Source organism: Phyllopteryx taeniolatus, chromosome 6 (genome assembly GCF_024500385.1).
Source record: "Phyllopteryx taeniolatus isolate TA_2022b chromosome 6, UOR_Ptae_1.2, whole genome shotgun sequence".
Taxonomy (NCBI): Eukaryota; Metazoa; Chordata; class Actinopteri; order Syngnathiformes; family Syngnathidae; genus Phyllopteryx; species Phyllopteryx taeniolatus.
In genome coordinates this window covers 16,016,593-16,043,461 of record NC_084507.1, presented here as the reverse complement: position 1 = coordinate 16,043,461, position 26,869 = coordinate 16,016,593, and the positions used below count along the sequence as shown (strand labels likewise).

Sequence of the window (26,869 nt, the reverse complement as noted above, 5' to 3'; positions counted from 1 at the left end):
CATTATTTCTGTCATGTTGTAATGTTGGTTTGACCTGACTGATTGGAATACATGATCTGACTAGAGCAGCGATTTCCAACCTTTATGGAGCCAAGGCACATATTTTACAATTGAAAAATCTCATGGCACACCAACAAACAAAAATGTCACATAAAGTGGATACATTAATTACTGTATGTACTTCCTGCAATCTAATAGAACACCATTTATTTGTTCTGTCTGTCACAAAGCCTCACTGGCAAAAATAGATGAACAAAGATACATTATTTATTGTAAATATAATTGTTTGAGCAATTAAGTACACAAGTATATACAGTAAATGAAGAAGTCATTGTGATCGGATCATTGATCGGTTATCGTTTTTTTTAACTCGCTGATCGGTCCCCAAAATCGTGATCATGTAAAGCCTAGAATTTTGGTTCATTCTTTCTCTTTCTTTCCGTCTTTCTTTATTTTACCCAAGAATGGTGACGATAATATAATAATTTTGAAAAACACTAGTGTACATAGGCTTAGTGTCATTGACTACCATAACAAAACCTTAAAGAAAAAACATTATGACAACTAGCGCTCACAGGCGTTTGTATTGCAGTTCCATAAAACACATGGTTTTGTTTACTATAGCATGAGATAAAAATACAAGATGTCACCCCTCTGGGCTTTTTGCGTGTTCATCGCTGCTGATCAAACAGAAGATAAGCAGTTTTCTTAAAAGGGCCATCTATTTTAGACGTGTTGGCCGAGCCCGATTGCAGCAGGGCCTCCCGTCCCGTAAATCAGGCTATAAAACTGTATCAGGATAATGGGTGGTAGTGTAGTGTTATTTATTTATTTTATTTTTTATTTTTTTTTGCTGCGGTCAGCAATGTGAGTGAGATTGTACACATCATCACGGCGGTCAACAAGCCTTCCCTTAATGCTACACCTTGAGTGGGGCTTGTGTTATGTGCCGCAACAAAGACAGAAAGGTGATGGTTAACTATTGAATGATGGGAATTAGTCGGGGCTGCCCACTCTTTACCACGCAGGCGGCACACTAAGCGCCACTTGGCACCATTATGAGGACAATAAGAGGTCCCTGGCCTCCACGAGTCCACGGACAATCACTCTCGTGGGCCTGGCCCCCACTCCCCTATTGTCTCACACTCCCCACACACGCACACACAGACACATACACACACACACACACACACACAATGGCCACTCCAGACCCAGGGGTCCTACTACTACGCAATTCTATCACACAAAGACGCACACCAGTCCTGATCCCGTCAGAAGGAGAGCTGAATGAAGGAGGAGGAAAATGGAGATGGAGTGTGTACCCAGGATAAAGCCTGACCAATACAGTAGGCTAGTTTTAATTACAGTTCATATGCGCCTATACGCAAGGGTGGGGAACACTCATTCCTACCAGAGGCCATTTCGGTTTTTATAAAGTCTTGCCAGGGCCATAGTAAAGTTCTGTTTCTACTGCGGCAAAGTAAACCAAATTTGCCGTAGTCTATCACCAACCTGCACTAAAGTAATAGTAAAGTCATAATTACAGTAAATAATTGGCCGAAAAATCATAAACATAATTCAAATGAAAAACTAAGTACAGCGGTAGCCTTCTTGTGCGACGTCAGGGACTGGAGTCAAGTTGGCCAGATATAGTTCAGTGTGACCGTCTGGGCATGAGTTGTGCTCGAAAGCAGCTCCAAGCGAGGGCATTACAGTATTTTATTTGCTTAAATTTTTTCATTTCAGCTTGCTCGTTCCTCAAATTTTGTCTCACAACACAAAAGGGGGGGAGGGATGGGGAAACGACCAAGCGACTCGTAAGTTGGGGCACTTGTAAGCCATAGGGGATGAATGTCGATCTCAAATAAACTGTTCTAGTTTTTAGACCCGCCACATACGAGCTGTGTGACAGAAACTGAAGTGGACCAAAATTACAGTTGGCGATTGAGTACCGCACAGCTACCGGCGCATCAGAACAGGAAAAACTGCTTCCCTGTATCGAATTTTGAGGCTCTACTGTCCTGTATTATTTGTTTATGGAATCACAAAAACATGGCAATATTGTCAAGAAAGAAGTGGATTGCTCAAAAACAGGAAATGGGGGACAAAGGAGAGAGTGTGGCGAGTTTTAATGGCTATTGGCAACGATTAATGACCCTATTTCACTGACATTTTCAAATAAAAATTTTGAATCACAGCTAAACTACTACTACTCATGAGAGCTAGTTGTCGAACCACCAGTTCAAATGACACAATTACATTTTTTATTTTTTTTTTGCTCTCAATGTCACAACTAAGACACTTGCATCATGGCAGTGCAAACAAGAAAAGAAAAAAAAACTAAAAATCTAATATTTATAGGCATGCGAATGCAGCATAAATGCCCTGTTTGGGTAGACCGTTTTCGTCTTTGTTAATTAATTTCATATATTTTTAACGTTGACTTTAAATGTATTTATTTTGGATAAATACATAGATACAGAACAGATACAGAAGGAAGGTCGAACAGTCCTTTGGGCACTGTAGTTCACTTAAGGCCTCTTTATACTCCCGCGGCCACCGGGGTTCAATCCCTGGCCCCGCCTGTGTGGAGTTTGCATGTTCTCCCCGTGCATCCCAAAAACATGCATGGTAGGTTAATTGACATCTCTAAATTGCCCGTAGGTGTGAATGTGAGTGCGAATGGTTGTTTGTTTGTATGTGCCCTGCGATTGGTTGGCAACCAGTTCAGGGTGTACCCCGCCTCCTGCGCGATTATAGCTGGGATAGGCTCCAGCACGCCCGCGACCCTAGTGAGGAGAAGTGGCTCAGAAAATAGATGGATGGATGGAGGGAGGGTCACGTGGCCGACAACGCCCGCATTGCATCACGTGACCGACGAATTGCCCCTCACGGAACCTCTGTGTAGCTTGCCGCTCGCATGGCAAAAATAGCTGCTGAGCGTCAAACGCCGCGGAGATCATCTCTCGTGATTGGTCCGTTTTAGTCACATGCTGTGATGATGTACTCAGCGTGCGCCTTGGTTCTACATAACATCTACGCCGCCGCCTTCTCGATCAATTTTGCAGCATAATTAAACATATCATCTGGTCACCTAGGTCCATTTGTTCCAGCAGACACTGTTCCACGGTCGCCATTGTTGTTGCTTTGTTCCTTGTTACTGAAAGTAAAAAGAAAGTAAAAACGGCTACCGGAAATGGCCAAAAAAATGCAGAGGAAACTCCACCCTGTGGTGTCCTAGCCAATACCAGCCGTAGCGACACCCCCGACTTGGAGGTGAACTGCAGTACGTTTTCAAAACTGCGCGCGTGAAAAACTCATAAATCGAGTAACTCGGATCTCAAGGCACCACTGTAGAGGCATAAAATCAGAATTGGGCAGTTGGACCATCAGAATAAATCCAGATTGAAGCAACCTGTGGATACTTAACCTCTCAAATTGCATCCCAAGACTACGGAAATGGCAGCAAAAGCCATCATTTTAGTTTATCGTTGTTACAGTTAAGTATCCAGCCAACGGTGGCTCCGAAACAAAGCAACAGTTCACGCAACAAACGACAATATATTTCAACGAGCACGCTCATTGGAGAGAATGCAGTGGTTAAGGGTTAAAACTTGCATTCTGATTGCAAATGTGGGGAACAGCAGGAGATCAGTCAGCTCAGGGCAGAGCCAGATTAAATTGTTCAATGAACGGCGCTACAAAAGGTCAGATTTCTTGTTAGGCAATGCCTTCGAGATGCACCCACATGGGATTAATCAATTAAGTGACCTAAAGATACGTAACACTGACGTGATGACATTAAGATTAGATACGACAGTGGAAAGGATTTGCTGGAACTACATGGAATAATGTGTTCTAATCTAGGGTTAAACTGTTGCAATCGTAAAATATTTATTATTGCAGTACGGAAAATGGACAGATTAACTGTACAGGAAATGTTGAAGTCGCTTTTTAACATTCCTGTCACACGAGTGTCAAAAGAGGCTAACTACTGTAAAGCGCAAAAAAAAAAAAAACATCATTCTGAATGTACTGTAAATCTACTCACTTTGCATAACTTTCTTTACAACTTCTCACGTTCTTTTTCTCTTAACACCCCTCGAAGCTGGTGCTTGGTTTGGAATAAATAATTGGATTAAGTGTCGCAAAAAAAGACAACCAAAAAGATAAATTAATTATTTGATGCTCACCCAAAGTCAACGGTTGTGAGTTCCAGAACATATTCAATACCAGAGTCTCAAAAAATGCAATAAAATTCAGAATTGTCTGACATCTACTCGCATTTTTCTTCCCTCAGGCCACCGCACACCGAGCGATACGACCAAATGCAACTGAACTGTCGCGCAGTGTGTAGGGATCAGCAGCTAGTTCTGAAAAGTGGCTTACCATCAGCAACTAGTTATCCTACGATTTGTGATGAATCACAGGTGAACAACTTCGCAACATCGCAGATTTGACGACCAATCAAAAATGTCACGATCATCACCATCTCTCAGAACAAAAATTACGATTCCAGGTATGAAGAGAGATCCAGCCGCCCCCCAACAAGTGGTAACAATACAGTATATGTACAGTGGGTATGGAAAGTTTTCAGACCCCCTTAAATTTTTCACTCTATTTTTATATTGCAGCCATTTGCTAAAATCATTTAAGTTCGATTCTTCCACATTAACGTGCACACAGCACCCCATATTGACAGAAATAACGAATTGTTGAAATTTTTGCAGATTTATTCAAAAAGAAAAACTGAAATATCACACAGCCATAAGTATTCAGACCCTTTGCTCAGTATTTAGTAGAAGCACCCTTTTGAGCTATTAATACAGCCATGAGACTTTTTGGGAATGATGCAACAAGTTTTTCACACCTCGATTTGGGGATCATTTGCCATTCCTCCTTGCAGACCCTCTCCAGTTCTGTGAACGTTGTCGGGCAGCCATTTTCAGGTGTTCCCAGAGATGCTCAATTGGGTTTAAGTCAGGGCTCTGGCTGGGCCATTCAAAAACAGTCACGTAGTTGTTCTGAAGCCACTGCTTCGGTATTTTAGCTATGTGCTTAGGGTCATTGTCTTTTTTTTAAGGTGAACCTTCAGCCCAGTCTGAGGTTCTGATCACTCTGGAGAAGGTCTTTGTCCAGGATATCCCTGTACTTGGCCACATTCATCTTTTCTTCGATTGCAACCAGTCTCCCTGTCCCTGCAGCTGAAAAACACACCCAAAGCATGATGCTGCCACCACCATGCTTCACTGTTGGGACTGTGTTGGACAGGTGATGAGCATTTCCTGGTTTTCTCCACACATGCCACTTAGAATTAAGGCCAACAATTTCTATCTTGGTCTCATCAGACCAGATAATCTTATTTCTCACCATCTTGGAGTCCTTCAGGTGTTTTTTAGAAAACTCCATGCAGGCTTTCATGTGTCTTGCACTGAGGAGAGGCTTCCGTCGGGCCACTCTGCCATAAAGCCCCGACTGGTGGAGGACTGCAGTGATGGTTGACTTTCGAGAACTTTCTCCCATCTCCCGATTGCACCACTGGAGCTCAGCCACAGTGATCTTTGGGTTCTTCATTTACCTCTCTCACCAAGGCTCTTCTCCCCCGATTGCTCAGTTTGGCCGGACGGCCAGCTCTAGGAAGCGTTCTGATCTTCCCAAACGTCTTCCATTTCAGGATTATGGAGGCCACAGTGTTCTTAGGAACCTTAAGTGCAGAAGATTTTTTTTTTGTAACCTTGGTCAGATCTGTGCCTTGCCACCATTCTATCTCTGAACTCTTCAGGCAGTTCCTTTGACCTCATGATTCTCATTTGCTCTGACTTGCACTGTGAGCTGTAAGGTCTTATATAGACAGGGGTGTGGCTTTCCTAATCAAGTCCTATCAGTATAATCAAACACAGCTGGACTCCAATGAAGGTGTAGAACCATTTTAAGGATGATCAGAAGAAATGGACAGCACCCGTGTTAAATATTTGAGTGTCACAGCAAAGGGTCTGAATACTTTTGGCTGTGTGATATTTCAGTTTTTCTTTTTTAATAAATCAGCAAAGATTTCAACAATTACGTTTTTTTCTGTCAATATGGGGCGCCGTGTGTACATTAATGAGGAAAACAATTAAATTAAATTATTTTAACAAATGGCTGCAATATAGCTCGAGTCCAAAAATTCAAGTAAAGTCATAGACGCAGTAGCACTCTTAAAGGCATAAGAATCCTAAGTTTCTTTTCCTCCGCTTAGTGATATTGTAGGAGGATTTATTTTTCTGAGCAGCCTCTCTAATATGTTTTCATTTGAAATGTGAACAATTTATTTGAAGAGAGGGAAGTATGTCAGATTTATTTTTGCATGGATATCTGTATTTGCATGGAGTGGACCTATTTCATTATTTCATTTTTGGGACTAGGGTAATGTATTGGAGGAGGGATATGTTGTAATGGGGAGTCGGATTTGTTATTCTCTCGCCCTGTGATGTTCTTTCACCCACGACTTCCAACTTGAGATAAACACTCACTACTATACCACTAAAGAGTGCTGCTATTACGATATGCTTAAATAATTTGAGGGGGCGCAATGGTGGCGGCCTGCGGAGGGCCGGCTAGTTAGTGAGGCTTCCTGGTGGCGGCCGCAACCGGCCGGGAGAGGCACCTCTCGCCCAATAAATCGCGACGTGACTCTCAGACCGGCGTAGCGGCTACGCAGTAGCCTTGGGATGTTTCTGCATCAAGGCAGCCTTTTGGTCATGTGGCCTGGTCAGCCATCCATCCATCCATCCATTTTCTTGAACGCTTATCCTCACTAGGGTCGCGGGCTGCTGGAGCCTATCCCAGCTATCTTCGGGCGGGAGGCGGGGTACACCCTGAACCGGTCGCCGGCCAATCGCAGGGCACATAGAGACAAACAACCATTCACACTCACATTCACACCTACGGGCAATTTAGAGTCTTCAAGCAACCTACCATGCATGTTTTTGGGATGTGGGAGGAAACCGGAGTGCCTGGAGAAAACCCACCCAGGCACGGGGAGAACACGCAGGCGGGGCCGGGATTTGAACCCCGGTCCCCAGAACTGTTAGGCAGATGTCCTAACCAGGTCAGCCAATCAGTGTATTTTTTGTGACGACGTACCCCACATGGTCACATGAGTTACACCTCCAATCGGGTGCATTTATACTCTTAAAGAGGAGTGGAGCACTGTAGTCTGGCTTTAGCAGCCTGGCTAAGCGGTGTGGCTGCGTATAGCCGGCCCAAAACTAAATTTTAAACACAACAGCTCATTATTTTATACCGAGACAACACTGCAACAATATCGAGGCACTTTTAACTTCAGGATATCACGGTTTCATGAATATTGTTACATCCCTATTACCTGTGGCTAAAACGCATAAAGGTGTGGAGAGTCTCAGTCGCCAAAATGCATAAGTGCAGTCAATGAATGGGACTATAATTGCCAAGAGCCTTTCAAATGCCCACACTCTCTCCTTTATTTCTCAGCTGTTTCCGCTATTGGTAGTATTGAAGTATAGCTAGAGCAGCCATTGCAATCCATTTATTGTTTGTGGTTCAATAAAAAAATAACACAGTACAATTATGTGGAGCCTCTAAACTTTGTTTCCCAACAACAACACCAGGAGTCGCAATTTTCCTGTTGCAGTGTGTTGGTCGGTGTTCAGTGGGGAGTCGCCGACTGTAGTTGATTCACGACTCTTCAATTCAGTCGCATTCGGTCACGTTACTTGTGCGGCGGCCCTTAAGACCTCTTCTTGAGGCTGACGATTCATTTGTAATAAGTGTCTTATAAAAGACAAAGAAAAAGCAATACAGATTCAAGTTACAGTAATCCTCTGATTTTCACCCAAACTGAAGCCTTGTGAAGTTCGCAAGATATTGTGGTATGTTGCATGACATCATCAATGAAAAGAGATTTGGACCTGAAATTTTGAGCATAAATAAAAAATTTCTGGCTTTATTCTTTATCAGTGCCTCTTGTTGAGGCTTTTGCTTTGTTTGAAACAACCATCATAAAATAAGCCAAAGAAAAAGCTAAGTTCAGTAAAAACTGAAAGCACAAATGGGTCGGACTTACGGTTGGGAACGATAAACCGCAGCGACCGGATTGCCGTTCGTAAAGGCGAGAGATATGACTGTATTGGTAGCAGACTCCGTTATCAATACAAAATCCGCCATACAGATTCAAGTTACAGTAATCCTCTGATTTTCACCCAAACTGAAGCCTTGTGAAGTTCGCAAGATATTGTGGTATGTTGCATGACATCATCAATGAAAAGAGATTTGGACCTGAAATTTTGAGCATAAATAAAAAAATTCTGGCTTTATTCTTTATCAGTGCCTCTTGTTGAGGCTTTTGCTTTGTTTGAAACAACCATCATAAAATAAGCCAAAGAAAAAGCTAAGTTCAGTAAAAACTGAAAGCACAAATGGGTCGGACTTACGGTTGGGAACGATAAACCGCAGCGACCGGATTGCCGTTCGTAAAGGCGAGAGATATGACTGTATTGGTAGCAGACTCCGTTATCAATACAAAATCCGCCACGAATCCTGAGATACATCCATTGTAGGGCTGTGGATCGGATATCACGAGGCTAGGAATCGGTTGCCTGAGGCTTTACGGTTTTCATCTCGTAAAACAAGCGCCAGAGGTCTCGCACTGTGCTCCGCAGGTAAGTTATGTTTACAACCAAACACACCAGTGGTGGATAATAGCGGCTCTACTAGTTTAACTACATTTCTCCGAAGCGTCACCATTTCAACATCAAATAGCTTTTCAGTAGTTAAGCTACTTTTGTGGTCACCGCAAAAGCAGAGTAGCATTTCCCCAGGAGTTGTAAACTTTGAATGCAACGTCACGTTATGTACCTTATCTCAAGTCCGCCGACGACAGGTAAGTTATGTTTACAACCAAACACACCAGTGGTGGATAATAGCGGCTCTACTAGTTTAACTACATTTCTCCGAAGCGTCACCATTTCAACATCAAATAGCTTTTCAGTAGTTAAGCTACTTTTGTGGTCACCGCAAAAGCAGAGTAGCATTTCCCCAGGAGTTGTAAACTTTGAATGCAACGTCACGTTATGTACCTTATCTCAAGTCCGCCGACGACACAGGGGCCAGCGTCGAAATGTGCGCCGCAGATTGTAAACATGTAGACTATATGGCAAAGGTAGGTACATCTTGGCAATTCCCATGGGCTATAACTCAGCAAACTAATGCCTCTTCTCGAGTCCTTGCGGCCCAATTAAAACATTGCAGTGTTGGCATTGTGCGACCCTAAAAAGAAACTTCCGGGAGGACATACGGCCAGGTATGTCCCGAAGCTGGCACAACAATCGCCAGTTGAACTAAGCTAGTCATCACGACTTAAAAGTTCAAAAAGAAAGCACTCAGCAAGCAGAAAAATAATAATAATCACAAGTAAATGAAATATTAAAACAAATAAAAAAGCGAGTCACTGATGGTGTATTGGTATACTAGCCTGACTTAGGTGCAGGCATCGTGAGTTCAGTTCCCACTCAGTGACGGTGTGAATGTGGGTGCGAATGGTTGTCCGTGTCTATATGTGCCCTGCGAATGACTGGCGACCAGTACAGGGTGTAGTCTGCCTTTCGCCCGAAGTCAGCTGGGATAGGCTCCAGCGCCCATTAACTTGGGTTAAGTCAAGTCAAGGTTCTTTATGATTAGCATCTACATTTGCAAATGTTAATTACCACATTTTTTCTGCACCGAATTGAGAATCGTATTACCCCCATACTGAATCGAATCATTCCACACGTAAAGATATCGTTTTCGGATCGAATCCCTACCTGTGCATCTAGATATGTATCGAATTGGCCTCATGAATTGGATTCCCAACCCTCGTCAGAATGAAGTTTTGAGCGACGTTACAGAGCGAAAAATGAAATTGGGAATTGTACGTCTTCTTACTTTTTTTTTTTTTAACAGCCTTTGTGCTTCTTTTGGATTAGGTGTCGCCAAAAAAAGCTAAAGTAAACGTAAAACATCCAGAGTTAATTCTTTGAAGGTTGTGTGACTTGGTGGTGGTGGTTCAAACTAAGGCTGGGCGATGAATCTAAATTTAATTGTGATTTCGATTTTGGCTTCTAACGATCATAAAAACTTTAGAATCGAAGAAAAATGATTAATGTGCAGCGGCGCGGGTTGTCTATGCAAGTTCCTTCATTGTAAATGCACCCTGAACGCATCCTGTGCTGCTTGGAGCAAGCGATATCGCATGTTCTTCTGCCTTTCCGGAGCGTGCGTTGAGGTGTTTATCGACAACCCAGTTGGAGTTTACTGTAAAACTAAATGCACAACAAAAAGAATTACTCACATTGAATATTTAAATAAAAGACACATTGTTTTAGAAATCGCAATTCATATACTATCAGTCAATGAAAAACCCTATTGACGGGCTGCTAACAGCATTAGATCACGGGAGGGATTTACCTTCAAATAACAAATATTTACACACAAACGCCACAGTAACACATCGAGACAGATAATGTAACAATACTCACAGGCATATAAAAACAAGTTTAATAAAGTTTTATTGCGACTTTCTTCTACTCGATTTTATCGTACTGTATTATGCAGTTCCATACATGCATCGCACCACACTGCCCCCAAGAGGCCGAGGTGCATACAGAATGAACAGCAGTCATGGCTTTGTATACAGACACAACTGCTTTTTTTCCCCTTGACTGTCTGACATGAAATCAGACTAAGATTTTCCTATTTTAGGTCAATTAGGATTAACAACATTATTTCTATATGTTAAATGACAGAATATTGAGGATTTTTCTTAACAAGTATATATAATAGACAATACAGTAACCCCAGGCGTGCCAATGTTTTAGCCATGGCTGTATTGATTTGTATTTATTGTTTTTTTTATTAGTATTTTTGAATTATATTATTACTTGTTACTAATTTATATTCTGGTTGTTATATGAAGTTATACTTAAAGTTGAGTTTTGGTAGTTAAATACAAAATGTTATAATCAATGAATAATCGTGATTTCAATATCAATCCAAATAATCATGATCATTACTTTTTCCATAATCACCCAGCCCTATTTCAGACTATGATTTTAGCAACTTTAGAGCGATATTTTTCCTGAAAATGTTACTCAAATTCCAAATTGTATGACTTTAGGTGTATTCCACTGAGTTGAACTCTTTTGTTAACACTTACATGCGACTTCAAATGAATGACGGCATAATTAGTTTAAGGCTCGTAATGCTCCATTGCAAATATGTACAGGTACTAAAGCACTTTCCAGCCATAATAACACAGAGAAACGAAAAAGGAAAAAGACACTTTTGACATTCACAGAACGGATGACACACACGCGTATGTTACATACATCAGACCCATAAACACAATGAATATTTAGTAGCTTCCCAGAAGGCCACACTAACATTGAGTTCCTTGTAATACAAGTTCACGATGGGATGTCTTGGTTGACTCGTCTTGCTGCTGTGTGTGTGTGTGTGCGTGTGTGCGCGTGCGTGCGTGTGTGTAGGAATGTGTAGGGCCGGGGCGGGGGGTGGGGGGCGAACCATGGGTGCAGGGAGACAGGAGGGGACATGGTGGAGGGGGGGAAGGGAGCAGAAAGTGCTCCCAGTACTCCAGAGAGAAAATGTGCTAAATATGTATGTGTTGCCGTATAGAAAATGCATCTAATCTGTACTATTCCATCAACGGTAATGCCTTTAATAGAAGCAGAGTCAATTTTTTTTTGGGGGGGGGGGTTATTAGTAGAACTTATATTAAAAACTTGCACTGCTGGGCACAAATGCTCGCAGTTCCTCTTTTGCTTTCTGAAGGGGTTAGGATTTGCTCTGGCAAGAAGAAACTTATGCAAGCATGTCAGGAATTAGACACACACACACACACAGCTAACGTATACAGTAAACCTCAGCTGATTACTGCCAGGCTCCACTGCTCTCACTAGGCTAATATCGGCCTATACTGTATACCTGTACAAATCCTATCACTAGCAGCAGACAACCACACTGACCACTTCCTTGTCAAAATACGAAAATAATAAACACTGAATGTGTATTAGTTGTTGCAGGCAAGAAGGAGGCTGTTGCATGGATGAAATCAACAGGTTTGTGTCAGCATATTCATCAAAATTTAAAATAATATTACAAATATGGGGGTGGGGGAGAAACATAGCAGAAATAAGATTAGCGGTGTAGGGTTTATCTTGGAATTTATTTATTTACATGAAAACAAATAATTCGAGACTTGAATGGGTCACAATATAACATGAACGGGATGTCTACCTAAATGAACAAACGATGTAAGTGGACAAAGTGTATTTACCGTTGTCTCCGGGGGTCTTCATTTTGTCCGTAAAAGTTGGCGAAACTCCGCCGACTGGAGTGGGACTCTCTCGGCCTCCTTGTTGGGGTGGGGGAACTTTGCCTCTCTCCGAGTCCGACCGAGGGGGCTCGCTCCCGGGTGAGCTAAGCGGCTAGGATCCGGTATTAATGGTGGTTCTCAAAGTTGTTCTCAAAGACAACAACAGGGGACAAAAAAAAAAAAAAGGGCGGTAGAGGCGATCAGAAAGCGCTTTCACTCTTCCAGGAACTTGTTTAGCGAACTCTCCGGCGAGTGCTTACTCCGACTCGGCCGCATCTTCGTCGCCGTTCTACAAGTCTCCGAGCTTTGACGTGACTTCTCCGCGCTAGGACGTCTCTCTTGTTGGACTTTTTTTTTTTTTTTTTTTTTGCCCGCCCGCTTTTCTGGCGCTCACGCTACTACCGGCACTCTTCTTCTTCCTCCTCCGTCCCGCCCCCTCCCTTCGTCTCCCTTCTTCTTCTTCTTCTACTCTACCCTCTCGCCTCGCTCCGTCCTCTGGGTGTCGTGTTTCGCCTCGCTCGCTTCCGCCCACACTGGGAGTCGGGCAGGGAGGGAGGGAGGGGAGAGGGAGGGTGAGGGCGGAGGGGGACCTAACGTGGCGGAGAGGTACGTAATTTGGCGGAGGGGTACGTAACGTGGCAAAAATCTCGCTCTCTCTCTCTCTCTCTCTCTCTCTCTCTCTCTCTCTCTCTCTCTCTCTCTCTCTCTCTCTCTCTCTCTCTCGCTCCCTCTCTCTCTCCTCGTCACGGGCTTCGAGCACGCGCACGCCGTTGCCTTGGACACCGGCCCAAGCACGCCGACGTGGTGACGTCACGCCATACGTAAGGACTCGTATTGACGTCAGTCATGCCTCAGGTTTGTGACAGCACAAAGCTATGGCAAGCCATTAATTTCGGTCACATAAACTCAAATAAATTGAGTATATGGATTCAACAAAAACGTATTTACTCAAGTAATAATCATTGTCGTTTTAGTGTTAAAAACGTATTTAAAAATGAAATCCATGTATTAAAATGAATTCAATTAATCAATTTTGATTATTCTTATTTAATGTATATTTTTTAAAGAATTAGAAGACTCATATTTGTTTAGTCGGGTTAATAAACTACATTTGTAGTTGTTTAGGATTGTTTATCATTTTAAAAAACTTAATGCCATCCATCCATCCATCCATTTTCTGATCCGTTTATACTCACAAGGGTCGCGGGAGTGCTGGTGCCTATCCCAGCTATCATCGGTTATCAATCTCAGGGCACACACAAACAAACAACCACTTGCACTCACATTCACAGCTAGGGGCAATTTAGAGACTTCAATTAACCTACCATGGATGTTTTTGGGATGTGGGAGGAAACCGGAGTGCCCGGAGAAAACCACGCAGGCACGGGAAGAACATGCAATCTCCACACAGGCAGGGCCGGGGATTGTGTGTGCGTGTGTGTGTGTGTGTGTGTGTGTGTTTTGATGTGTGTGATAGTGTTTGCATGTGCATGTTTGTGGGGTGTCAGAGTTCAGAGTTTGGGTGGGTATTCATTTAAGAAGAGGTAGAGGGGGCAGAGTGGGCAGAGAGTTCAGATTCCTGACAGCCTGATGAATAAAACTGTCTTTGAGTCGGCTAGTCCTGGCCCGCAGACTCCGCAATCTCCTCCCTGATGGCAGCAGACTGAAGAGGCTGTGTGATGGATGGGTGGCATCCCCCGCTATGCGGAGGGCTTCGAGGGTGAGGCGGGTGCTGTAAATGTCCCGCATGGAGGGAAGAGAAGTTCCAATGATCTTCTCAGCATCCCTCACTATGTGGTGGAGAGTCTTGTGGCAGGATGTGGTGCAGGCTCCGTAACACACAGTGATGCAGTTGGTCAGGATGCTCTCTATGGTCCCTCTGTAGAACAAGCACATGATGGGGGTCGAGGGTCTGGCTCTTCTCAGCTTGCACAGGAAGTAGAGCTTTCTTGGTCAGTGATGTGCTGTTACTGGTCCACGAGTGGTCCTCTGTGATGTGCACTCTCAGAAACTTGGTTCTGCGCACTCTCTCCACCGCAGAACCGTTGATGTTCAGGGAAGCATGCTTGGAGTGCGCGCTCCTGAAGTCCATAAAAATCTCCTTGTTTTTTTCCACATTTAGTGAGAGATTGTTGTCCGTGCACCACCCGGCCAGGCGGCTCACCTCACACCTGTAGTCTGTCTCGTCCACGTTGCTGATGAGACCCACCACAGTTGTGTCGTCTGCAAACTTGATGAAGAGGTTGGAGCTGTATGTCGGTGTGCAGTCATAGGTCAGCAGGGTGAAGAGGAGGGGACTCAACACACAACCTTGAGGGGCCCCCGTGTTCAGAGTGATGGTGCTGGATGTGTTGCTGCCGACCCGTACTGCCTGTGGTTTCCCTGTCAGAAGGTCCAGCAGCCAGTTGCAGATCGAAGTGTTGAGTCCCAGGTGGTCCAATTTCTAGATCAGACGTTGAGTGTGTGATGGTATTGAATGCTGAACTGAAGTCAGTGAACAGCAGTCTGACATATGAGTCCTTAGAGTCCAGGTGTGTGAGGGCAGAGTGGAGGGCAGTGGAGACGGCGTCATCGGTTGACCGGTTGGACCGATATGCAAACTGGAAGGGGTCCAAGGAGGGGGGGAGGGAGGACTTGATGTGGTGCATGACTAGCTGCCCGAAGCACTTCATCAGGATGGGAGTGAGCGCTACCGGATGGTAGTCATTGAGCCAGGAGGGAGACAACCTCTTCGGGACTGGGATGATGGTGGTGGCTTTGAAGCACGTGGGGACAATACCCTGACTCAAGGAGGTGTTAAAGTTGTCCGTGAAGACATCTGTGAGTTCAGCTGCACAGTCCCTCAGAACACGAACAATTATGGTATCTGGGCATAGGGCTTTTCGTGTGTTGATCCTGTCGAGAGATCTTTCCACTCTGTCAGTGTCAGCACTTGGTCACCAGGAGGGGGTGGAGTCTTATGTGCAGGGGTGCTGTTGTGTGCCTCAAAGCGAGCAACAAAGTCATTTAAATCATTTTGCAGGGAGGTAGAGCTGTCGCAGGTCTGTGGTGAGGGTTTATAGTCCATAATGGTCTGAATACCATGCCACAGACCCCTGGTGTCACTGCTGTCACTGAAGCGGTGGGCGATCTTCCTGGATTACTTTCTCTTGGTCTCCCTGATGCCACGGGACAAATTGGCCCTGGCTGTCCTCAGGCCCCCCTCATCCCCAAACCTAAAAACTGCGTTGCGGACCTTCATTAGTCTGTAGAACTCCCCCGTCAGCCATGGCTTCTGATTAGCATAAACAGTGATGGACTTAGTGGTGTTGACATCATCCATGCACTTGCTGATGTAGGCGGTAACAGTCTCTGTGTACTCCTGAAGGCCTGTGATGGAGTTGTAGGTGGCATCCTGTTTGAACATGGTCCAGTCTGTGGTGGCGAAACAGTCTTGAAGTGCCTCAAGGGACCCTACTGGCCACACTCGTACCTGTTTTCTAACTGGTTGGGAGACTTTAACCAGTGGTCTGTAAGCTTGCATTAGCATAACAGTGAGATGGTCTGAGGCGCCGAGGTGGGGGAGGGGAAGGGCCTTGTAGGCCCCTCTCGGGGGGGGGGGTAAAAACATTGTCCAGAGTGTTATTTCCCCATGTTGGAAAATCAATGTTTGAGTAGCGTTTAGGAAACACAGCCTTGGGCTCAGCTTTGTTAAAGTCCCCACCTAGGATGAGGAAAGCATTTGGGTGGGCCGTCAGCTGTTCACTGATATGATGGTGTAGCTCATTTAGCGCGTCACTCCTGTTATTGCTGGAGTTTGGAGGAATATAGACTGCCACAAGTAGGTTGGCAGTGAATTCCCTCAGTAAATAAAACGGCCGGCACTTCAGAGCCATAAACTCCAGTAGCGGTGAGCAGTGTGGACTGACCAAGATAGCGTCCCGGCACCAGGCGTCATTGATGTACAGTCCGCTACCGCGAGTCTTGCCTCCCGCAAGACTTCTGTCCGCTCGGTAGCATGCTAACCGGTCGAGCTGAATGGCGCTGTCTGGAACGCTGCTGTTAAGCCATGTTTCCACAAACACAAAAACACAGCACTCTCCCACAGTCTTACGAGTAGAGCGGAGCAGTCGAATGTAATCCAGCTTGTTGTCCAGAGCGCGTACGTTGGCTAACATGATGGAGGGAATAGCCGGCTCGTGTGGTTTAGCCACTAGCCTAGCTCGGATACCGCTGCGCTTGCCCCATTTCTGCTTCCTCCTTCGCCGTTCGTGGCGCCTCCTCTCTGGGCGCGGCGCAGAGAGTGGGGGTCGCAGGTGTTGTAGGCACCCGGAGCAACCCACAGTTCTGTAGCTCCTCAGTGAGACGAGAGTTTAACTCCGTGAAAGTAGTTCTGCCGATGTCGAGCAGAAGCTTGCGACTGTACCTGCGTCTTGGAACACGACACGTCTTAGTCACATGACGAAGACTAACTAAAACACTCTGATTTATAAGACGAAAAACACAAAAACACAGTTTGTTTGAGACAGAGAGCAGCCGCTGCATATGCACGTGTCACCATCTTGCAGTCTTGTGGTCGTGTCATTGGACTTGCGGCCGCGTGTCTTGGACACTCGGGTGAAGAGAGGTGCGGCGCTGTCAACTGATCACCACCTGGTGGTGTGTTGGCTCCGATGGTGGGGGAAGATGCCGGTCCGACCTGACAGGCACAAACGTATTATGAGGGTCTGCTGGTTACGTCTGGGAGAATTCCCTGTCTGAAGGACTTTGAACTCACACCTCCGGCAGAACTTCACCCACGTCCTACGGGAGGGGGGGATATTGAGTTCGAGTGGACCATGTTCCTCGTCTCCATTGCTGAGGCGGCCAACCGGAGCTGTGACCGTAAGGTGGTCGGTGTCTCTCGTGGTGGGAAAACCTGAACCCGTTGGTGGACAGCAGCAGTGAGGGATGCTGTCAAGCTGAAGAAGGAGTTCTATTGGGCCTTTTTGGCCTGTGAGACGCCTGAGGCAACTGATGGGTACCGGCTGGCCAAGCGGAATGCAGCTTGGGTGGTTGCTGAGGCAAAAACCTGGGAGTGGCAGGACTTCGGTGAGGCCATGGAAAACGACATCTGGACGGCTTTGAGGAAATTCTGGTCTACCATCTACCATCGCAGGAGGGAGAAGCAGTGCACCATCAACACTTTGTACCGTGGGGATGGGGCGCCGCTGACCTCGACTCTGGACATTGTGAGTCAGTGGGGAGAATACTTCGAAGACCTCCTCAATTCCACCGACACGCCTTCCCATGAGGAAGTAGAGTCTGGGATCTCTGAGGCGAGTCCTCCACGCTCTCGGGTTGAGGTCACCAAGGTGGCTTGTACTTGTAGTAAACTTGTAGTAGTACAAAGAATATTTGTCTTATTAGTAGTCATCTGGTCTAAGCTCATAAATGCACAGCCATTAACCTAATGTATTAATATGTCATAAAATGCCAAAATGCTAGCTAGCTGTCTAAGTGCAGATGCACAAAGGCTGTTAAGTGGGAAGTTCCCACTGGGAAAAGTGCATATAATAAACGCCGTTAAGCTCTAAAATGGTTCAGTTAAGATTTGTTAAATTAAACTATGTAAAATTGTTTGACACTTCACTGTTGTGTCAAGATGCCAAACAGAAAAGTTGAAACTCAAACTTGATTTTTCCCAAGTTCAGCACTTAATTTGAACACGTATAACTTTCTCATTTGATTTACTTGTTCTTATTGTGAAATGCAGCCCTACTTTTATTTAGTAAATGAGAGAACATTGCACATTGTGCTCATATTTTTGATCACCAGTGCATAATTTATAATATGTGTACAAGTCTGAGTTATGCTCTAATATATTTTTATCAGTGGCAAAAAGAACCAAAAAACATCAACGATACTGTCGTTTATCTTGAAAGTTTTTACGAAAATATATTGTTCTCGGGCTGCACATTGAACGACTGGTTAGCACATCTGCCTCACAGTTCTGAAGACCAGGGTTCAAATCCCGGCTCCGCCTGTGTGGAGTTTGCATGTTCTCCCCGTGCCTTTGTGGGTTTTCTCCGGGCACTCCGGTTTCCTCCCATATCCCAAAGACGTGCATGGTAGGTTGACTGAAGACTCTAAATTCCCCGTAGGTGTGAATGTGAGTGCGAATGGTTGTTTGTTTATATGTGCCCTGCGATTGGCTGCCGACCAGTTCAGGGTGTACCCCGCCTCTCCTCTCGCCCGAAGATATCTGTGATAGGCTCCATCACGCCCACGACCCTAGTGAGGAGAAGCGGTACAGAAAATCGATGGATGGATATTGTTCTAAAAAAAATTGCTATCATGGCAGGCCTGAACATTTTACATATTGATAGAGAGCCAGAGCAATGGATAACACAAAAATATTGTACAAACAGTAGAAAAGAGAAAAGAGTAACAACTGTAATAAAAATCTGCAATATAGCGGAAAGAACCGCAATGTAGCGGAGGATTACTATATCTGTATTCCGTGACGATAAGTTGCAGGGACTCGTTGCTCCAGGGCTGGGACTCATTGTTTCCATGAAATGTGCATCCTGGGACTCACATAGTCTCAAGTGTAGAATGAGCTATGTATATATAGAACAGCCAAATTTATAATACACAGCCAGTCGTCCAACGTGCCGGCCACTTTAGAACAGTTTAAGTTTATTTGTGGTTAATTAGGGGCACTTGAAATGGTGGCAGGTGTGTGTTGACTCCCATTTAACATGAATTTGAATGTGATTGGTTCATTCTGAACACAGACACATCGCCAGTTTGTAACTTTGTAAGAAACCTTAATTAAGTAAATGTAACTTAATAAACTAAGTATATGTAACTAATTAACAGGTAAGTAAGTAAAGAAATTAAAAAAAAGTAAAGTCAGCAAAACATGGCAGGAAAAGCCTACTAGAACAGCTCAACCTTATTTGGAGTTAACCAGAGGCATTTTAAATTGTGGCAGGTGTGTGCTGACTCTTATTTAACATGAATTTGAATGTGATTGGTTAATTCTGAACACAGCCACATCCACAGTTATCCCATCTTGAGATTTCATGTTTATAATTTGCGTTGTACATGTTATAAGTCACATTAAAGGTGAAACAAAGTTTTGAAATGAGTTGCCTTGGTCTCACCTTTTTCATTTAGTTCATAATATCTTGGCACTTGAAAAGGGGTTTGTTATATCCACTGTATACTGAATGTCCTTTAACAAAGACTCTAAATGTGCAAATGAAGTGCTTTGGGGGCTGGGGAGAGGGACGGGGGGTGGGAGAGAGACATCCGGTTATGTCGAACGCCTTGTGGAACACTTGGGCCCAGTGTTTGCATCCTCTCACTGCAAAAAACAAAAACAAAATAAGTAGAATCATCCATTTCAGTGGCGTCGCTAGGCCTATTTTAGGGGAACTGAAGCCCCGATAAAAATGTTGCCAAGCCCCCCCAAAATGATTTGGTCGTATGTGGCCAAGTTTTAGTGTCTTAGCCCCCCTAAATGATTTGGGGCTAAGACACTAACACTTTTAACTTTGTTTTTAAAAAACAAAGGCCACACAATATACGACGAACTGTACCGAAGTGTACTGCCCACACTATAACCTTTTTTACATATGGAAAATTTCAATCGGACACCCTAACCCCGCTGCCCTTGTCGACAACAATTCTGGGGAGGGGCTAAGCCCCCCCAAGCGATCAAACCTAGAGGCGCCTCTGTTGCATATTATGATGTGCTACGGTGTTAAACACTGGTGGGTGGGTGTCTTGCACGGGAGGTGAAGTGCATTCTCACCATTTTCGGATGGAGGCTCGGTGGAGCACAGCAGTGCCCCGCGGCCCCTGTTGACAGCATGAGACTCTGGTAGTAAAATAAACAATGTCCCCCTAGCAACAGCCAGCGTCCCCGCAACAGCCAGCGTCCCCGCAGTGTGATTTACAAACAGGATTTCTTCTTCCTCGCTCGCTGGCTATTCTCTGATGGGTACAGGAAACAAGCTCTGCGCCGCCTGATAAGAAACAGGACCCAAAATAAAAACATCATCCTGTCATCCTGTGTGATGCATCTATTCCATCTCGACCAGGGGTGTCAAACTCATTGTAGTTCAGATTTTTTTGTCCAATAAGATTTCAGCCTCTATGTGTTGCCATATATATATATATATATATATACACACACACACACCGAGTGTGTGTATATATTTGGTTGGGTTGTAAACAACCCAACCAAATTTAAATGATTATAAAATGGTATATACACTGTGTTCCAATTTATTATGCTAATGATATTTTTCTCTGATTTTCCTAGTCATCGCAAATGACAGTCAGCATAATTTTTTACTTTGAACGTTTTTAACTTTGCTTTTAAACAATCCTCCCAATGACACGTTGTTTTTAATTAAAAAACTTAAAATGCACTGCTCAAAAATAGTATGCACAACAGGACAGAGTTTCAAGACATTTTATAGGTTTAAAGAGCTCAAAATAGTTATTAGTTGAATTTTAAGCATTATTAATCATAAGCTAATTCAAAGAAAACCATCTTAACAAGTCAAGTTATATTTGAACATAAACCCCCTTATTTGATACCAGCTCAGCAATTCTAACATTAATTGAGCCCGGGAGAATTTTCAGAGTTTCTGGGTAAATTTCTTTGGAGGATGTCAGAATACGACTGGTTAGCACATCTGCCTCACAGTTCTGGGGACCGGGGTTCAAATCCCGGCCCCGCCTGTGTGGAGTTTGCATGTTCTCCCCGTGCCTGCATGTGTTTTTTCCGGGCACTCCGGTTTCCTCCCACATCCCAAAAACATGCAGGGTAGGTTAATTGACAACTCGAAATTGCCCGTAGGTGTGAATGTGAGTGCAAATGGTTGTTTGTTTCTACGTGCCCTGCGATTGGCTGGCAACCAGTTCAGGGTCTACCCCGCCTCCTCCCCGATGATAAGCTGGGATGGGCTCCAGCACGCCCGCGACCCTAATGAGGAGAAGTGCAATGGAAGATGAATGAATGAATAAATGTTCTGTAAATTGCAGTAGGAGTGCACAAGCGGTGCAGCAACAGATGTAGACAGATGATATAACAATACACACAGGCATTTATTCTTTAACCTCTGCGAAGAACGACTAATATTCCTTACGTACTGAGAAGTCGAGAGAAGAGGAGGGTCTCCAATACAGTATATCCATATGTCTGTCTTCTGCTGCCCCCAGGGTGTGCACACCAGAATGAGCTGCACAATGTGCATTGAAGGAGAAAGTTTCTTCTTTTAAATTCAATTTATTACTGTATGCTTTTTTAAATAAAGTACATTATTGAGTGCTATTTTTCTCATAAAAAAAACATATTACAAAAATGTATTTTTTTTTGTTTGAATGCATTTCCATTCATTTTAATGGGGAAAGATGATTTGAGGTACGAGTGTTTACTACGAGTGTGATCAAGGAACGATTTAAACATGTATCTTAATGCACCACTGTATAAATTATTTAGAAACAAATGTCTGAATTGACTTTACTGGGTCGTTAACCAAGCAGATCAATGACATCATCATGTTTCCGACCGCTGATTGGTTTGCCAGAGCAAAACTCGTTACAACCAAATTAGACAAGCAAAACATGTCTGTCGGTCCAATAAATGTGATTGTATTAATGCTTTCAATTATTGCGAGGTGATACTGGTGGTATTAAGAGGCGGATTAATTTGGTTTAAGTCCCCTGCGAAGGCCCAATGCTTTGCGGTCACATGTGCCGATACCTTTGTCCACATTATGTACTCTGAAGTTCAGAAGACTTTATTTCCAGGAGAGGAAATTAAAGAAAGAACAAGAGGATATGCTGCAGAATTGAAGAGGATGGAAGTTATATTAAGAGTGATGGAGCTATTCAGTGAAACGTGTGTGTGTGCACATGCATGTGTGTGTGTGCATGTGTGTGTGCATGTGTGTGCGTGCGTATGGAACTCGAGCACAGCCGATGACATTTTCAGACAAATCTACAGCACAGAACATTCTGAACACTGATAAACAAGCTGCTTCACTCCTCTTCCTCTTCCTCCTCCTCCTCCTCCTCCTCCTCCTCCTCCTCCTCAGTGTCTTTCTTTACCTACTCACGTCCTCTTTTAACCGCTCACACAGCCGGTGCAGGTTACCCATTAAGATAAGGAAAAGTAGGGTAACGCCAGCACAACGGCAACAAATCGTTGTCGACACCAAGGGAAATTTATTTATATAGCGCATTTCATACACAAGGTAACTCATTGTGCTTTACATGATTAAAAGCATTTAAAAACAAAGAAAAAAACAGCTTATAAACATTTATAACAAAGAGAAAAAAATAAAATAAAATAAAAATACAATTAAAACAGCATACAGTGCAAGAAATATCATTTAAAAGTGAAAATGCTCTAAAAAGCATGGGAGAAAAAGAAGAGTTTTTAACCTGGACTTAAAAACGTGCACATTTGGGGCTGTTGGCAACTTTTTCCATTTGTGTGCAGCATAATAGCTAAATGCTGCCTCAACATGTTTACTTTGGACTCTGTGCTCCACTATGTGACCTGAGTCTGTCGATCTCAGAGCCCTACTGGGTTTATATTCCATTAGCATTTCATTCATGTTCAGGACCTAAACCGTTTAGTAATTTTTAGACCTGTAGTAGAACTTTAAAATCTATTATAAAGCTGACTGGAAGCCAGTGTAAAGACTTTAGACTTCTACTTATTTTGTACCATATTTCTTTGACCAACTTTCTGTCCCTTGTAATTACAGGGATCAAAAATGCCTGATCTCCATAGGGGTCTGACTTATTCTGGAAAAGACCCCGCAGATATCAGTCAGATGCGCAGATAAGGTTCTGCATGGGTGGAGGAGGGGCCCTTCGCATCTTAGTGGACGGTGATTTCAGGCGAGGGGGGATGGGAGGAAGATCGTGGTGTGCGTTGAATTCCAATATTGACAATTGTCTTCATCCTGTCCGTCACGCTTAGCAGAGAATTTAGGCTAGTAGAGAGTGAGTTTTGCATTGGGCTTTGCTCCAATGGGGCAGGGAGGGGTGTGGGAGAATCAATGTGCTGGCTCATCTCATTTCTCATTTGCTCCTCCGATTGTTTGGATGACCCTGATGATTCCATCTGCACCTCGTGTCGCCTTACCTTCTGTTCCTCCGATTGTTTGGGAACAACTGCATCTTTTTGTCCTTCAGCCGTGTCACCAAGGCCAGTGTTTTCTTTTTGGGCCACTGAATGACGTACACAGTAAAAAATGTTGGCAGCCAATAACTTAACCCCTTGTCTATTTAGACAGAAACCGTCTGCCTTGTAAAGATGTCTGCGCTCCCAAAAAATGCAGAAATTGTCAATGAAACTCACGGATAGTGCCGTACACACTTCTTTGAGCCACTTATTTAATTGACTGAGCCTAGAGAAATGTTCATCTCCAAATCGCACAAGTGGAAGAGGTCCACTAATAAAAACGTCAGCATCCAAACATTGCACTTTTGTTAGGAGATCAATGAAATCTCGCTTCACCTCTGATTGGTGCTTGAGAACAGCCAGGGCCCCTGTGTATATAATGACAGATTTCACGGTTGGGTGCTGATTAGTGAGCTCCAGGATTTTTTTTTTTTTACAGATATCAGACATCATGTCATTGGTAAAACACAGTACTTTGGTGTTCTTCTCACTGCAAAAACGTTTCACATCCTTGACAGCTCCATCACCAACTATTAATGTTTGGGGTGCCATTTTCTTCTTGTATGATTTAGTTTCATACATTTCAGGGGTGGTGGGCAATAAGCATTCATGGCCAGGGTCTTGTAAAAGTGGCTCAAATCTATATGTAAGTCTGATGTCAATGTTTTGCATTGACTTGCGGCCTTTTTTCTTGCCCTTCGCTGTAGCGACCGTCCACGGCCGCTCACTCGGCGTTGAAGCAGCCCGCAATGCAGGCCAGCCGGATTCCTCAGTAATCTGCTGGTGTTGTGTCCTCCCTTTTAGATATTGTCCCATATCTTTGGGCTTTGCTCCCAGTAAATTCCAGGGAGAAATGCTGGATGGTCCATTACCGTTTCCACAGTCCACATCTGTCCTCTTTGTTGAGATAAGTGGCTGTCTCTTAGCACACTTCTGCTCACCATATTGAGACATCGGTAGAGTGGTTTCATTCCCTGACTGTCCATATACATCCACAGACACTTCAAGACGGTGGATTTTCGTTTCCAGGATTGACATCCTCTGCACCAGTCCTCAGTGGAAAAGGGAGGCATCTTTATTGCTGGTCTTGTTCGTTTAAAAATATCCAGGAGTCGCTGATTCTAATTTTTATAGAAGAAAAACAAGCTTATCAGCAAGAAAAAATGTAAACAGAAGCGAAGCAACCAGAGCAAGCAAAAAAGCATCTGTACTGCACGAGAGCGAAAGAAGACTAAATATTTTTTGTTACCGACGGTAATATAATGAAAGTCAATTAATCGATGACGTCATTGATATTTTTTCAGCACAGTACAGTAGTCCCCACCCTTTTTTGCACCACGGACCGGTTTCCTCGCGATAACATATTTCAACGGACCGCCACAGAAACAAATAAAAACTAATTATTAAAAATACATCTCACCATTACACTGAATCTTGTAACTTTTTTCGGGTTGAGTGGATCGCAATTTTTTTTACTGTACATACTGTATATCTAGATTATGCGGTGGTTATTTTTCCACACAAAGTAGCAATAAGCACAAGCTAGCAGGAAAGAATAGTTCTTTAAATACAGAATGTCCAAAGTTTGGGATTATTTCACAATTAACAAAATAAGCTACTGTATAGTGCATTATGCCTCCTACAAAGAATTGTAATCCTTAACAGGTGGTTAGGATAGAGGGAGGATGGACAGAGCTGCTGGTGTTCTTTCAATCACATTTTTTTAACAAACGGTAACAAAATTCAGTAAACACAAGCACATTCTTTTAGCCGATTTGCTGATCGACTCAAGGGACACCGTCACTCAACACCAGAGTGGCTACTGTTGAACCAGTTAACAGCCGGCCAACTAGACATCCTCAAAGGCACACATACATTCAAAATAATACTTGCACCTCATATGCATATGTTGTATATAAAATATATAAATAATATAATAAATATCTGGTCTGGAATGTAACCCCAGCACTAAATGAGGGATTAGAGTACAGTATACTTAGTATAATGCCCTCACATGTGGGAAAGGAGCACTACAGTCGCCAATTAACTTTTTAGCATTTATTGAATGCCAGGACAGCAATAAAACACAATGAGCACACTTACGCAGGATCTGCTGTTGTCCACAGCTCCCACCCACGGCACACTGTCTTTAAATTTAAAAAAAGTTTAAAAGTGTTTAAAGCATGTGGCAGGGAGTTTGCATGTTCTCCCCGTGCCTGCGTGGGTTTTCTCCGGGCACTCCGGTTTCCTCCCACATCCCAAAAAACATGCGTGGTAGGTTAATTGACATCTCTAAAATTGCCCGTAGGTGTGAATGTGAGTGCGAATGGTTGTTTGTTTGTATGTGCCCTGCGATTGGCTGCCGACCAGTTCAGGGTGTACCCCGTCTCCTGCCCGATGATAGCTGGGATAGGCTCCAGCACTCCCACGACCCTAGTGAGGATAAGCAGCTCAGAAAATGGATGGATGCATGGATCTATATATTTATATATATATATATATATATATATGGTCTAGACCAACTGAACTTTATACATATCCACTGCGATATATGGGGATTTACTGTATGATGTTTTGGGAGTCATTGCTTCAGGGAATTTTTTTGAATGCTCGTTTATACGACAACGGCGTTGAAAACTGAGATCCATAGGAAAAGATATTCAAGGATGATCAGCACCCTCCTCAACCTCAACTGAGTATTTACATAGACACTGACAAAGTCTTTTGCACTCCCTTTCATTCGCTGCGTCTTTCTGCGGCCAGCGTCTGCCTGTCATTCCAATTAGGAACGGACAGCGGCTCGCATAAAGCCAGAGCGTGGATTAAAAGACCGGGACGGGATGACACAGGCGGGACAAGGGCGCTCCTTGTGATACAATCTGCCTGCCAAGCGCGTCACCCAGTTCACTTGGCAAGTCGGAGCCGGAGCAATTTAATGGTCCGACTCATGTGACCGTCTCCTGAAAAAAGGAGCAATAAAAAAAGCAGTTGAAATTCAATTTGCAAATGGGATGGTTATATTAGCTTCGGGGTTACTTAACAGACAGTTATAAACACTCTTCTCCTCTTAAATGATATTGTAACTCATGAATGAGACAACAAATAGTTTGACTTCAAATTTCCTGATTTTTTGTTTTTATTCAAATTAGCCAAAATATTCAGTTTTGTTAAATCAAACTTTCTTTCTTTCCCCTTAGATTTTTTCAAATTTGTATAATAGCTCAATTTCAGATGTTTCTTTCTTTCTTTTTTTTACAATTTTAAACCCATTTTGTTATTTGCATAAATTTGCATTTGTGTAA

General features: G+C 43.7%; 1 protein-coding gene across 1 annotated transcript in view; it reads right to left on the bottom strand.

Moving 5' to 3' along the window:
* erfl3 (Ets2 repressor factor like 3) overlaps window positions 1–13,186 on the bottom strand; it is a 98,916-nt gene extending 85,730 nt beyond the window's left edge. The window contains exon 1 of the mRNA XM_061775856.1: window positions 12,350–13,186. Coding sequence (XP_061631840.1) covers window positions 12,350–12,371 — 22 coding nt within the window. The 5' untranslated portion in view covers window positions 12,372–13,186. The remainder of the gene's footprint in view (window positions 1–12,349) is intronic.
* Between the last annotated feature and the right edge of the window lie 13,683 nt (window positions 13,187–26,869).